This window comes from Plecotus auritus, assembly GCF_963455305.1.
Source record: "Plecotus auritus genome assembly, chromosome: 6".
Lineage (NCBI taxonomy): Eukaryota > Metazoa > Chordata > Mammalia > Chiroptera > Vespertilionidae > Plecotus > Plecotus auritus.
The window spans coordinates 19,628,357-19,642,461 of NC_137773.1; the positions used below are offsets into that span (position 1 = coordinate 19,628,357).

The window sequence follows — 14,105 nt, forward strand, 5'->3', positions numbered from 1 at the left end:
TGGGAAGTGGGCAGCAGACAGTCTGCACGATAATTGGGAGTTGTCTCTTTGAGGCAGTCAAGTGCTTGATATTACTTATTTAGATTTTCCTGATTTTTAGCTGGGTGCATGGCTGACAAGAATAAGGGCCGGCTCACTGCACAACTCAAGGAAACTCAATCAACAAACAAAAAATGTGAACAGCATACCCCTAGAACTGTGCAAAATGGTGCCCCTGCCCAGAACAGAGATGCCCCTTTTACAGCCTTCACTGTAGCTAGCTGGGGCTAGGTTTCTAAGACATAGCCAGTAGCATGTGTGTGGAAGATCTATGTGTAACTTCTCAAGAGGGCTCTTAAAGGAAACAGTTGTGCTTTTTATTTTCCTGTTCTCCTTCCTGCTGGGTAGACTACTGTGGTAATGGTTAGAGCTTCAGCAGCCATTTTGGGCTATAAGGTGGCTCCAAAAGCTGAGGACAGCAGAATAAGAAAATAGAAGATGCCTGAGTGTTTGACGATTTAGATCTGTTATATAAGCCCTGGATTGCTGACTTCTGAATTTTGTTTATATGAGAGAAAAACAAAATGTCTCTTTTGTTAAAACCATTGTCATTCTGGATTGTCTGATCTTTGGACCCTCAGTCATTATGGATATCTTTTCCTTAGCTTGTTCCTCTTAGAAAGCCTGTCCTCTTGAATGGCTAACATCGTACAGAAATCTGAGGCCGGCCATGGGGCTAGTTTGGTCCTTTACTCTCTGCTGCCCATCTCTTCACCTTAGGTCTCTTCCAGTCCACCCGGGTGTGGTCTCGAGAGTCACTATTCTTCCACTGCTGCATGATCTTGGCTGGGATGGTGTCTGTGTAGTTCACCAACTGGAAACCTGTCACATTTGCTCCACTCTCCTTGAATTTGTTTAAGTCAATGTCCATGAAACCCTGTGCAGGGAGGAGGAGGAAGAAGTCAGAACATGTTGCCTGGATAAATCCATTTAACCATGTTACAGAATCACAGGATTTTGTGCCTCCCTTCCTTCTAAACTCGGTTATCCCTTAGTTTGTGCACAAAGTTGTCACAGTGGTTAAGAGTGCTTGATCAGGACCCAGCGGTACTTGGTTGAAGTAATGGCTCTGCTACTCATAGCTATTAGTGATGCTATATTGTACTAAGTTACCTGATGGTTTCTTGTCTCAGTAATGGAGGGTAGGTGATTGGGGAGAAAAAGCAATGTAATGATGCATGTCAAGTGCATAGTGCAGACGGAGTGATCAGTAAGTGGTGGCTTGGATTATTATGATGCCATACATACAGAAGAGAATTGAAACATAGGAGGTTGTCTCCTCTCCCACCCCCACCCTCCACCCCTTTGAGAGAAGGGGAATCTGAAATCCAAGCTCCCGTGGACTCCCCAAAGTCACACAAGTCTGTGGAAGAGGCTGGGTTCTGATCATCCCTTTCTCTGTGCTCTTTCCTGTACCACAGACTAGATCTTTACTCAATGAGGCCTGCACAACTGTAACATCTACAAAGGATTCTTTAGTCAGAATGAAACTTTCCTCCCAATTTGGTGAAGTTCATTTTAACTCAGGAAGCCTTCAACTTAAACAGGAAATCTTGTATTTGTATAATCCATAATGTACAGTACTTTCATATCTACAGCCTCATTTCCCTTTATGAGTTTATAAAGTAGACATTATATGTCTATTTACCAAATATAGAAACTGAGATGCAGTTGGAGAATCGACTTGCACAAAGGCAATTCACTGAATTAGCTGTTTGCTCACTCACTCCTCATGCAACATTTTTGAGAACCTATGAAGCACTATTCTAATAGTGAATAAAACAAGTTCCTTCTCTTATGAAGCTTACATTCTAGTGAGCAAGAGAGATAATAAAATAAACAAGTAAATATGTAGCATAGGCATAGCATAAATAGTATCATCTAGGAGACTATACTAGGCAGTAGCAATGAGTCATATGGCAAAAGATAAAGTTGGACAAGAGGATGAGGAGAGGAGAGTGATGCCATGCTTTGGCAGGTAAGATCAGGATGAGCCTCCCTGAAGAGGTGGTGTTGGCACAGGGACATGAGTGAAGAGAAACCTTGTAGTGAGCTATGGGGACATCTGGGGAAGGACATTCTAAGCAAAGGCTCAGAGGTGGGAAGATGCTTGGCATGTTCCAGAAACTGAGGAGGTTGGTATGGCTGTAGCATCGTGAATGAGAGGAAGAAAGGGCTAGAAATGCAGTCAGAGTGGCAGCCCAAAGCTGCTCACATAGAGCTTTGTGATTTGGGTTTCTTTTTAGGTATTGTTGGTGGCCCACTGCAGGGATTTAAGCTGGGATCATAAGGTCAGTGCTCTGTGGGCTACAAGGCTTGGGAAAACTGTCAAATTCTAATGGTGAAACTGGAAAATGAGCAGGGAAAGCAGCTGATGGATTGAGGGTGGGCAGAGTCCTGGACTGGCAGCCAGGAGCCCTGAGCGCTAGTTCCAGTTCTGCCTGTCCAAGTCTCTTAATTTCTCCCTGACTTGATCTATTTTCATTTTTCTCCCTAAATATGTTTTTCTTGATTTCAGAGAGAAGCAGGGAAAGGGAGAGAGGGATAGAAGCATCAATGATGAGAGAGAATCATTGATCAGCTGCCTTCTACAAGCCCCCTACTGGGGATTGGGCCCACAACCCAAGCATGTGCCCAAACCAGGAATCAAACTGTGACCTCCTGGTTCATGGGTCAATGCTCAACCACTGAGCCACACTGGCCGGGCTGATCTAGTTTCTTTATTTAAAAGATCTAGCCATAAACAACTTCATGACTCAAAGACACTTCCCAGACCCTCTGCCTCTAAAGTTATCTGATTCTTTATTATTTGTATTTTATAAACAAACCAAGCTCAGTCCCACTCAGAGCCCTTGTCCTAGTTATTCTGGAAGTGTGTCTTCCTTGGATGGTTCCTTTCCATCTTTTGCATGTCAACCAAAATGCCATCTCTTCAGAGAGGTCTTTCCTGGCCTTGCATGCTAAGATCCAATTTTCACCCTGTGGCCAATGCTGTTGGTGTCCTGCTCATTTCCACCCCACTTCACACACTGACATTCTACTTTTTAGATTAACTGCAAATACCTGTTACTTCACCTGTGTGTAAGGTAAGCCAGATGTGTCAGGGAGTTAATAAGCCCAGAGAAGCTCTCAACTGATGATAGATGGAGAGTTAGCAGATCAGTACTCGAGAATCCTCTCCCACTGGGGTGGAATAACACTGCAGTGTGCTCTACACCATGCCTGCAGATCCCCAAATGAATTGAGTTCCTGTACCCCGCCGGAGTAAGTGCCTTGATTATGAGCCTTTAATGATCATCTCTTCCCTACTTCACTTCCCTAATTCCCTGCTTTTGTTTCTAGCATTGGCACCCACAGAAAGTACTTGTGCTTAAATCCTTGTCTTAAGACTTGCTTTTGGGAGAACTTGATCAAGCTACAACCAACACTCAGTCTATCAATTTTTTTTTCCTGTTAGGGTTTCTGCAGAGTATTTACACCATTTGAGGTTATCTTCTTCACTATTTGTTCCCTTGTCTTATCTCCTCCCATTGGAATGTCAATTCCATGAGGGCAGGGACCTTTTTTGTTTTGTTCACTAATGCTTCCCAGGACCTTGCACCTGGAACAGTGCCTGGCACAGTGTAGATGCTTAATGTATACTTGTTGAGTGAATGAATAAAAGCCAGAGATTTTCCTCAAGCAAGAATGCTGATTAGCCAGGGGAAATATGATCAGCAGGCAGCAAATGCCAGTGTATAATTTTCATTGGTTGGAAAGAGAAGCTCAGGTTGGAAACATCTTTTGAGATTAATTTTGCCCATAGCCACAGTTTCCAGACTTTCACAGAGGTCTACTGATTTGCACATGGTTTTAGCAAGCTGTTACCACAGATGAAATAAGAATTAGGTTCTTGTACCCAATATGCATTTGAAGACATTATACTACCTAAGAGCACAGCTATCCCACCACTGGTTAAAAGCTAATCCATAGTCGAGAGATTTCCCATAATTTTTAGAGACTTTAAAAAGAGCATTTTGTTCATAAAATAACTATTGAGAGAATGAAATTGAAATGATCTCCCGCAAATTCTGTCGTTTGAAAATCCATAACAAGCTCATGGGCAGTTGATACTGACTGCCCCATCTTGAACATAATGGAGGCCAAGGGAAATGGCAGAGTTTATTCAAACACTAGAAGCCTGGTGCATGAAATTCGTGCACGTGTAGGGTCCCTAGGCTGGGCTGGCAATCAGGGCCGATCTGTGGGGTGACCAGTGGGGCGATCGGGGGGGCCCCTGCTGGCACCCGCCTTGGCTGGCCTGGCACTGCCCACTGGCCAGTCCCGCCCCCCACCGCTTCTGGTCGCCTCCCTCCGCAGGGTGACGTGGGCAATCGGGGAGGGGAGGATCCCTGCTGGCACCCGCCTTGGCTGGCCTGGGGCCTGCAGGCTGGGGCAGCTCCTGTGTTGAGCATCAGCCCCCTGGTGGTCAGTGCACATCATAGCAACCAGTCGTTCCACCATTTGGTCAATTTGCATATTAGGCTTTTATTATATAGGATAAATGCCACTTGACTCCACCACCAGAATGTCTGATTACAAGGTTACTGGAGCCAAATCTCAGCTACATTTCATCAAACTGATGGGATCCCCTGACTGAATTCCTCTGCTCCCCTGAGAAAGAGTGGGCAAGGATTGATAAGACAAGCCCTCATCTGTGATATTAGGTAAAAGAGACAAAATCAGGGAAATGAGTCTCTTATTATTACTAAACTTGATTTCTCTGTAATGAAAGAGAATTCTCTTCCAATTCAGAAATGTGTTCTTGACTATGCAGGGGAAATAAAGGTGTTAACTATTTGTCCTCCTGTTAACTGGAAAATTCAACTCACTTTATTCCCCTGAGCAGGCTCATTAAACAAGGTTTAATTACATCATTTTCTAAATTTTTGGGCCATTTTTATTAAAAAAAACCTTGGGAGATAATATTTGGTAATTAGTATTTTTTTATTTGCTTCATCTGTGCTATTAATTATATAATATTGTATAAAGATGAAGCATTGCTAATTACATTTTATTAAAGATTCAAACTATGAAGTTTGATCCTCACTACTCTCTTTGAGCCATATTGCCTATTTTATAACCTTCCCCCAAATACTGAGTGCTTTTCTCTGTACACCATGACTACTGAATAAAAAATAAAATTAATCTACAAGATGCTCCTTTTCAAATTATTCAATATGAGAACTCAGGTCTCCTAAACCTGGACCCCTTCCACTGTCCCTCCAGTGCTGCACCAGATGCTGCCATTCACAAAGTGACTTTGTCTCTTATCAAAAATGGGGTTTTGTGATGACCTGCTTGGTCACTATGCTCCTGTCTGCTTTTTCAGCATCTTTGTAGCATTTCACACAGTCCCATGAGTGACTGATGAATGGGTGACATGAGAAGAATGCTCTGCCTATCATTTTCATTCAAGTGCAAATAAACTGTCTGGTGTACTGCAGGCTCTCAGTATAAAGGTCCTTAACCTGAGGGGTACATCAGAATACATTAGGGAGCTTTTGCAAAATAGCCATCCCTAAGGATTGTCATTCAGCAGCCTGGAGACTATATATCTGTATTTTCCAGAGCTCTAATGCTGGTGAATCAAAAACCAAGGTTCACTATGTTAAAATTATAAAGACAGTCATTAGAAGAATTTCAAGTAATAGCATAACTAACAAACGTTGAGGACAGGATGTGGGGAGTAGTATGAAATGATTCATTATCTTTCTAATGGGGAGTCATTGATGTGATTAAATTTGTTAAAGCAAGAAAAACAGGCATAGACGTATTATGTAGACATGTGGAGGAAATGGCCATAATCACTAAACACAGAGGAGGTTTAAAATAGTTATTTCTGAGAAGTGAGATTGGAGAAAGCAGGCATTTGCTTTTTATTTTATACCCTTCTGTTATACATGTACTAAGTGAATATATTTTCTTTTTTCATACCATTTAAAAATAAAAATAGATTCCTAGATAATTCTGAAGCACTTTGCTGCGTAGAGATTATCTGTTAGTCCCTGGAAAGTGGGAGGCAATGGTGGTAGCAGAAAAGGGAAGAGAAGTCTTGCATTTATTGAATTTTGTTATGATCTGTTAAGGGGGCCCTGATTAATTTGTTATCTGTTGGTCTGGAATTAATATTGGTGATGTTAGATGCTCTACTGAAACACAGCTCTAGAAACATTGCTCATAAAAATAACACAAACAACAATAATGGCAAAAATGCCTCTTACTATACATTCTATAACTTCATCTAAACAACCTTTTGAAAATTATGAAGTTCCTTTCATTTAAAAATGAAAAATGAAATAATCAGTTGACAGTCGCCTCTAGATTTATTTTACTAGCAAACATTTCTCAAGCTCTTATCCTGAGTTAGGCATTCTATTGAATGCTTTATATGCACAATTCTACTTAATCCCCCACACAACCCTGAGAGGTGAACATGCACAGGAGGCACTGGAACATGCACCATAGGCATAAATGAGTGGGTATTCATCCCAATTTTAGGTTGAGGAGCTGTGGTTCAGAGACCTTTAAAAAGTCCTCTGAGATCATACATCAGGCAAGGATTAAAGTAGTGGTTCAACCATAAAATCTGTCTTCTTTGCCAGTGTGTTACATTGTCTTGCCAGTGAAGGAACATATGAGCTTAGCTTTAGGATGGTGTTTCCAGATTGCCCCAGACAAAGAACATCAGGAAGTGTTGCTGATGCAGTTAATAGCCCAAAATAAATGTCTTATCCTGCCAAAGAGGGGCCTTCCAGTATAGCTTTTTGTCTTAAAGGAACATTTGTGAGAGAGCACACTAGGTTTCTCTTCTTGATGCCAACCTCATAAGGTTGGTTAGACATTTCCCAGGCCTCTGATGGATCTGAAGCCTATTATTGTCCATTTACCCTACATCTATACCAGGGGTTGGCAAATTGTTCCTGTAAAGGAACAGATTGTGAATGTTTTAAGCTTAGTGGACCATATGATTTCTGTTGTAACTATTTAATACTGCCATTGTAGAATGAAAGCAGCCATCACCAATAGTAAATGAATGAGCATGGCTGTGTCCCAATAAATGTCACATACTTTTCATATAATTTTCACATCTCATGAAATATCATTATTCTTTTCACTTTTTTTCAATAATTTAAACATGTAAAAACTATTCTTAACTCATACACCAAACAAAATCAAGTGGCTTTTGACTTTGACCCAGGGGCCATAGTGTACTGACATCTGAAGGAAAGATGTTGGAGATCAGATCAATCCCCTCATTGTACAGACAGGGAAACTGAGGGGCAGAGAAGAGGCTTGTGGCCTATGATTGTATGATGGTTTAGAAGATAAGCTGGGATTGGAATCTGTCTCCCCCACATACTCATTGTGGGTAGTAAGCAATTCAATGCTGACCAGCTATTTGAATAAAATGGGAGTAAAAATGTTCAATTAAGTAAATTAGTTAATGTAGTCATTTTGTCTATCATTTGTCAATTATAATTTCAAAGGATTAGAATAAAAAGGCCACTTCAAATAATTATGATATCCTAAAAAGATATTTAATGCTACAACTACATTAGACACACTTTCATCTTGCTGTAAAGATCTGGGAAATGTTTTAAGGATCATGACCAGGCTCTGGGCTATCTTATAACTATTAATTATTATGTGCACCTGGAAACAGAAGACATGATTAGGTGTGCTTACTGGTCATTTAACCTCTCTGAGGCTCAGTTCTCTGCAAATAGAGTAACACCTTAGCACTGAATTGGTGAAAGATTTAAAAGAATACATTTAAGCACTGTGTCTGGCATATAGTAAGTGCTTCATGAATATTAACAATCATCATCATCATCGTATTCACCATCATCATTGGCATTGGGTCAAAACAGGTTTTTCCTTTTTCTCTGCAATTCTTTCAAGGGGTCACGTCCAAGCTGTTCAGCTCTCATCATTCTGCCAGTTCAGACACTACACATTTCAGAAGGAAAGAGTATCCAGCATTGTTAAGGGAAACGGGCCAAGGAGAAGTTTATTAAACAATGCCTGAGACACTCCTCCATCTCATCCCCTTGAGATCCAAAAGAGGTAAGATTGAACAAAGTGAAGAACTTGCCCTTTGTACTCTGAATGGTACAAGCTGAACATGCCACGTTTCCCCAAATTGTCAGATCAATTCTCAGATGACAGCTCCATTGAAAGGACAGTTGTAGAGAAGTGGAGTTTGAAAAGTCGTGTTATATTAGAAATGCTTGGAAAAAAAGAAAAAACAGGGATGGTCAACCTAAGAAATAATGGAAGACTAAGAGGCTGAGTGAAGGATGTATGTGAATCCCAGAGGGCCGTCATGGGGAAGAGGTAGAATATTTTTTCTCTGAGGCTCTGGAAGGCAGATTGGACCAATTAAGGGGCAGAGGTCATGGGAGGCAGATTTTGGCTAAAATAATAATAAAAACAACAACCACAGTGCTTAACATGTATCAAGCCTTTACCATGTAGTAGGTACTGTGCTAAGTACTTTATTTGTATCATTTCATTTAGTTCCCATAACAATTTTGTGAAGTGGATACTATCATTATTCCCATTTTTCAAATTAGAAATCTGAGGCTTAAATGAATGGAGAGACGTCTGCCCAACATAACACAGCTAGAGGAGCACAGAAATTACATAGAGCCAGTGACTACCTGTTTTCCAACTACTGTACTTTCTGCTTCCTGACCACTAGTCCAATAAATCTGATTCATTTAGCTTCTGTTCTGCAGTGAAGCACTTGGAATGCCCTTCAGCTTTAGACTAAGAAGGAATTAGCAGGTTTCTGGGAGACCAGGACGTTTGTCCCCAGCTTCTTTAATGTATGCTCTTTACCTCCATCACTCAGAGGTCTCTCCAGCTTTCTCTCTGAGACTGCACTGGTCCCTCTCATCTGCCCTGGGAGACTGTGAGCTCTGAGAGGGCAGGGGCCTTGGTCCCCAGGGTGTCCACAACACAGTGCCTGGAGCAGGCTGATTGCTAACTTCATGCTGAAGAATGAAGGAATAGGTAACACATGTCTTTTCTCGCCCTTTTCATGATTTTCTCTTAAGCTTCCAACCTGTCAATTCTCAGTCTCTCAGTTTTTGTCTTGTGGACAAAAGAAGTCTTTTCTTTATTTTTTAAATATATTTTTATTGATTTCAGAAAGGAAGGAAGAGGGGGAGAGAGATCGAAACATCAATGATGAGAGAGAATCATTAATTGGCTGCCTCCTGCATGCTCCACACTGGGAATTGAGCCCGCAACCTGGGCATGTGCCCCTGACCAGAATCAAACTTGGTACCCTTCAGTCTGCAGGCTGCCACTCTATCCACTGAGCCAAACTGGCTAGGACAAAAAGAGGTCTTTCATTGACTGTGTGTGTGTGTGTGTGTGTGTGTGTGAGTGTAATATATTCTGAAATAGGTCATAAATAAGAGGTGTCAGGAAAACATTTGTAACGGCAACTACATAAATTCAGTCCCGTCTTTGAACCTCATGAACTATTCACCCTTAGGCAATGGTCTCATCCTCTCCAGGCCCTAGTGTATTGATCTGCAAAATAACGACCTAGGCTGGATCAGTGATCTTTCCAACTCTATTCTGGTTGCAGGCATTGTAGAGGTTACCACGTTGGGTTGGGGCAGTGGTTGGCAAACTCATTAGTCAACAGAGCCAAATATCAACAGTACAATGATTGAAATTTCTTTTGAGAGCCAAATTTTTTAAACTTAAACTTCTTCTAATGCCACTTCCTCAAAATAGACTCGCCCAGGCCATGGTATTTTGTGGAAGAGCCACACTCAAGAGGCCAAAGAGCCTCATGTGGCTTGCGAGCCTCAGTTTGCTGACCACGGGGTTGGGGAAAGGCAGAAGGACAGGGAACCAGATCCCCATCCTCCATCTTCTACTGAAGCAACTCTGCTTTTTATCTGTTTCACATACTGGGGATCTCCCCAAGATTCTATTTGAAATTGGAGCTTTAAACTTAAAAGTCTGGAAACTTCTGAGCCAGTTCATTTCTCTCTCAGGGCTCTACCAGCTTTGATCTACAATTCTGTGGTCACACAGGTATGTGCATATGAATATGGATATGTTTGAATTCATGGAATATTCCTGGGCTGAGGACTTAGTTGTGTCCTCAACCATTTCTCTGCATCATGGTTCCCACAGTTCCTATTTTATTCATTTTAATCAACTGAACCTTTAATGTGTCCTCACTCTCTGTAATCCCTGGTAACGCACAGGCTGATCTGGTTTCTACCAAGTCAATAAGACAGGTAGCTGTACTTACATCAGCTAAAGCACCATCTGTCTTGGGAAAAAAGCATGAGTGTTAACTTATCCAAGTACATTTGAAACCAGGGAAGTAGGTACCTATATATGTGGGTATCTACAAACACACAGACATCCCCTCTTCCACATACAGCTGTCCACTGTTGACAAACATTGCAAAAGCCACTCAGGACTCACAAAACAATTTCTCTCAGTCCAGGGATTTAGGATAAAATAGAGAGGGTAGGTACCTTGACTAATGTCACACAGCTAATAAGTATAAAGCCAGAATTTAAACTCAGGTCTGTTTCACCCCAGAGCCACCTTTCCCAACTATTGTACCACCTAACCAGAGGCTGCAGAAACTAAACGTGACTGTGTGTGGTACTAAGATGGTGGGAAGAGAGGCTCAGAAGAAAGTGGGCATGCTGAGCCTTACAGAAGGCATAGACAGACTTCTCACCATAAGGGAACAAGGAGACTAAACAACAGTTTCTCTTAGGACTGATGCAGCAGAAGGGCAGCAGCATGGAGCTGGGGGCTTGGATGAACTGCCACATAGAGCAAAGCTGCCAACTCAAACATTTCACAGAAGTTCATCTGCAACCACATGATGGAAACGGTTGACGGCCCTGGTCCCTAAATATCCCAGTAAGACCAGGATGGCCTGACCTCACCATCTCTCCTTCAGCTACCTTACACACTATAATTTTAATAAAATGCCATCCATGTATAATAGAACAGTTATCCAACAGGAGTTCCAAGTCAATTGCTGCAACCATAGGCAAGATTTAAACTTAGGCCACCACCCCCATTCCTGCTCCCAATTCCCCATGCTCAGAAGTCACATGGCACAGTGGCAAACACTTGGACTGTGGAGTTTGATAGACCAAGGGGAGAAGCCCAGCTCTGTCACTTTATAAACTTTGTATTAATACTCTGGTAATTTCTCTGATGATTTGAGTACTCATGTTTGCAGTTCTAGTGACATCAAAGCATTTAACTGTTAGCTCGGTGTTTTTCATACTAGCTCTGCAGATGCATTGTTGGGGCCTACAGGTCCTCTGTTTTGAGAGACCCTAGTTTGCTGCTGATGCATCACGGTGGTAAATGCTATAACTTGGGAAGTCTCCATCTGGCAGTTGTCTGTTTTGACTACAATCTCAGAGCAGGGAGTGAACACAGAGTCTGTCCTGAGGTTTGGAGGAGGACTGAGAGCCAGCCTGGAGAGCTTAGCCCTCTAGTGGGCTCCAGGGCCCAGAGGCTTCTTTAAGAAATAATGGCCTACCTCAGTGGTCGGCAAACTCATTAGTCAACAGAGCCAAATATCAGTAGTACAACGATTGAAATTTCTTTTGAGAGCCAAATTTTTTAAACTTAAACTTCTTCTAACACCACTTCTTCAAAATAGACTCTCCCAGGCCATGGTATTTTGTGGAAGAGTCACACTCAAGGGGCCAAAGAGCCACATGTGGCTCACGAGCCGCAGTTTGCTGACCACTGGCCTAGCTTGTCAAGTTTTGCATGGTTCAAGTTCACGTTAGGGACATACCCATGCTATGGAAATATAAATACAGGTCTATCCTATTATATGAAAATCTGAATACACATATCTACACTAATAAAAGAGAAATATGCAAATTGACCATACCTCTGTGATGACCACCAGCCAATCAGGAGTGGATATGCAAATTAACCCCACAAAGATGGCAGGTTAATTTGCATATACAGGCATGGAGCTGCTGGGCAGGGCAGGACACCTGCTATGAGGGGGAGGGCGAGGGGCAGAGGGAGCTACAGGAACGGCACTCCTGCTGGAGCAAACGCTGAAGGCTCTGGCCAGAGCAAAGACTCTGGCCAGAGCCAAGGCAGTGGCTGAAGTGAAGGCCTGGGTTCCGGGTGCCAGAGGAAAACTGGTGCTGGCAGCCTATTTTTGTACAAATCTTTGTGCAACAGGCCTCTAGTAATCATATAAATACAAACACATTATGTGATGTAAAGTTGGGTAGATTTAGTGTATGAAGCAAGTATTCCCCACCTACGCAGAACACTTTCAACTTTTCAAAGCATGGTGGCGTTTAGCAACATATTTGGTCTCCCCAATGATACTAGGAGCACTTAGAGCAGGAGCTGTAATTCCCAATTGACAGATGAGAAAAGGGAGGGCTGGAGAAATGCCCAAGATCACAGAGGCGGCTAAGGGTGGTGTTGGAACAATAAGCAGGGTTTTGGCTCCCTGTTTTTGACTCCCTGTCCCTGGATATCTCCTCTAAGACCTTTAGCCTCCCTCCAGCCTGTCTTCCAGCAGCCCCTCCAGAGCTGTTTATTTGGGTCGCTTCAAAGTGATCTGTTAGAAGAAGGCTGCTGGCTATCTTAAAGCAGTGCATTTCGACAGGTTCAGAAAGAACTGCAAAATAAAAAGTGAAGCTCCTTCCTTTTGTTCAACCTTTCCAAAGCTTCCCTGGTTTCTAACTCTATAATTACACCCTAATCAGAAACACTCTCAAGGAGGGGGTCAGTTCCCTGCAGCCGCAGGCTAATGATGTGGCTGAATTTCTAAAAATTATCATCTGATGAATTTCGTTATTCCTCTGAAGGGGGAAGAAAAGCATACACCACATAGTTGACTATGTTTCAAACTGAATTAATTAGTAATTTGAAGCCTAATTATCAACTAATCTATTGGAACATGCAAGTCTCTTGTATTTGGATGGTATATGCAATTTGCATCCTATTAGCTAGCAGTTGTAAGAATTTGAGAGCTCATTAGGTCAGAAGAGAAAAATGCAGATCAGAAGAACACAGAAAACCAAGGTACTCACTTGGTGATGCTGTGAGCAAGGGGTCACTTGGCAACAGATGGAGGCTGGCGATGTAATTACCTGGGGTCTTTCAGTGGCTCTGAGGCCGCTGATGTGTGACTTCTGTCTTACCCTGGAGAGGTGATTATGTGTGCCCCCACCCTTGTTCTTTGTATTCTCAAGCAGCAGGGTGCCCACACTGTTTGGACTCAGAGGTGCCCTGGAGTAGTGGGAAAGGCACTTGGTGTTGCTTGCTCACTGTGATGCTAGGCCTAGCTCTACCACTCACTTGCTGTGTGAACTTGGCCAAGTCACACCACCTTGCTGATTCTGTTTTCCTACAAGCAAAATGAGACTTAAATGGAATTGACTTTCAAAGTCCTTTCTAGCACTAAGAATCTTGGATTTGAGGGACATCAAGCGTTTTCTTTATTACAAAGTCAAAAATTTTATCCTTGCAAATGTTTTTTGTTTTTTTCTGTGGTTGGACTCTTGGCTCCCTAAAAGTTTCTGGACAGCTGCTTTCCATTTAAAATACAAACATCCCTGAGAAAACTAACATATTTAGCCATTAACATCAGGGTAAAAAATTCAGGGGTGAGGAACCTTTTTTCTGCCACGGGCCATTTGGGTACTTATATCTTTATTCACTGGTCATGCAAAATCATCAGATTAAAAATTAGTCTGTTAGATTTAGTCAAACATTTAATTAACTCACCCCTAATGCCTTGGCAGGGCCAGACCAAATTATTTCCTAGGCCTTCTACGGCCCACGGGCCAGATGTTCCCCACCCTTGGGACTCTAAATGAATATATTTCAATAAGCCCTTCTGATTTCCAGTCCTGAGCCTGAAATATTGGGAAAGCCAAGGCAAGGATCAATCAAAGGGGAAAGAAGTGTTAGGCAGGGATATATGGATGGAGAACAGGCCAGAAAGAATGACAGAACTTTTAGCA

General features: G+C 42.3%; 1 protein-coding gene across 2 annotated transcripts in view; it reads right to left on the minus strand.

The window, feature by feature from the left end:
• GRIA1 (glutamate ionotropic receptor AMPA type subunit 1) overlaps positions 1–14,105 on the minus strand; it is a 267,156-nt gene that overhangs the window by 98,565 nt on the left and 154,486 nt on the right. For both annotated transcript variants that reach the window (XM_080671958.1, XM_080671959.1), the window contains exon 6: positions 755–916. In XM_080671958.1, coding sequence (XP_080528084.1) covers positions 755–916 — 162 coding nt within the window. The remainder of the gene's footprint in view (positions 1–754; positions 917–14,105) is intronic.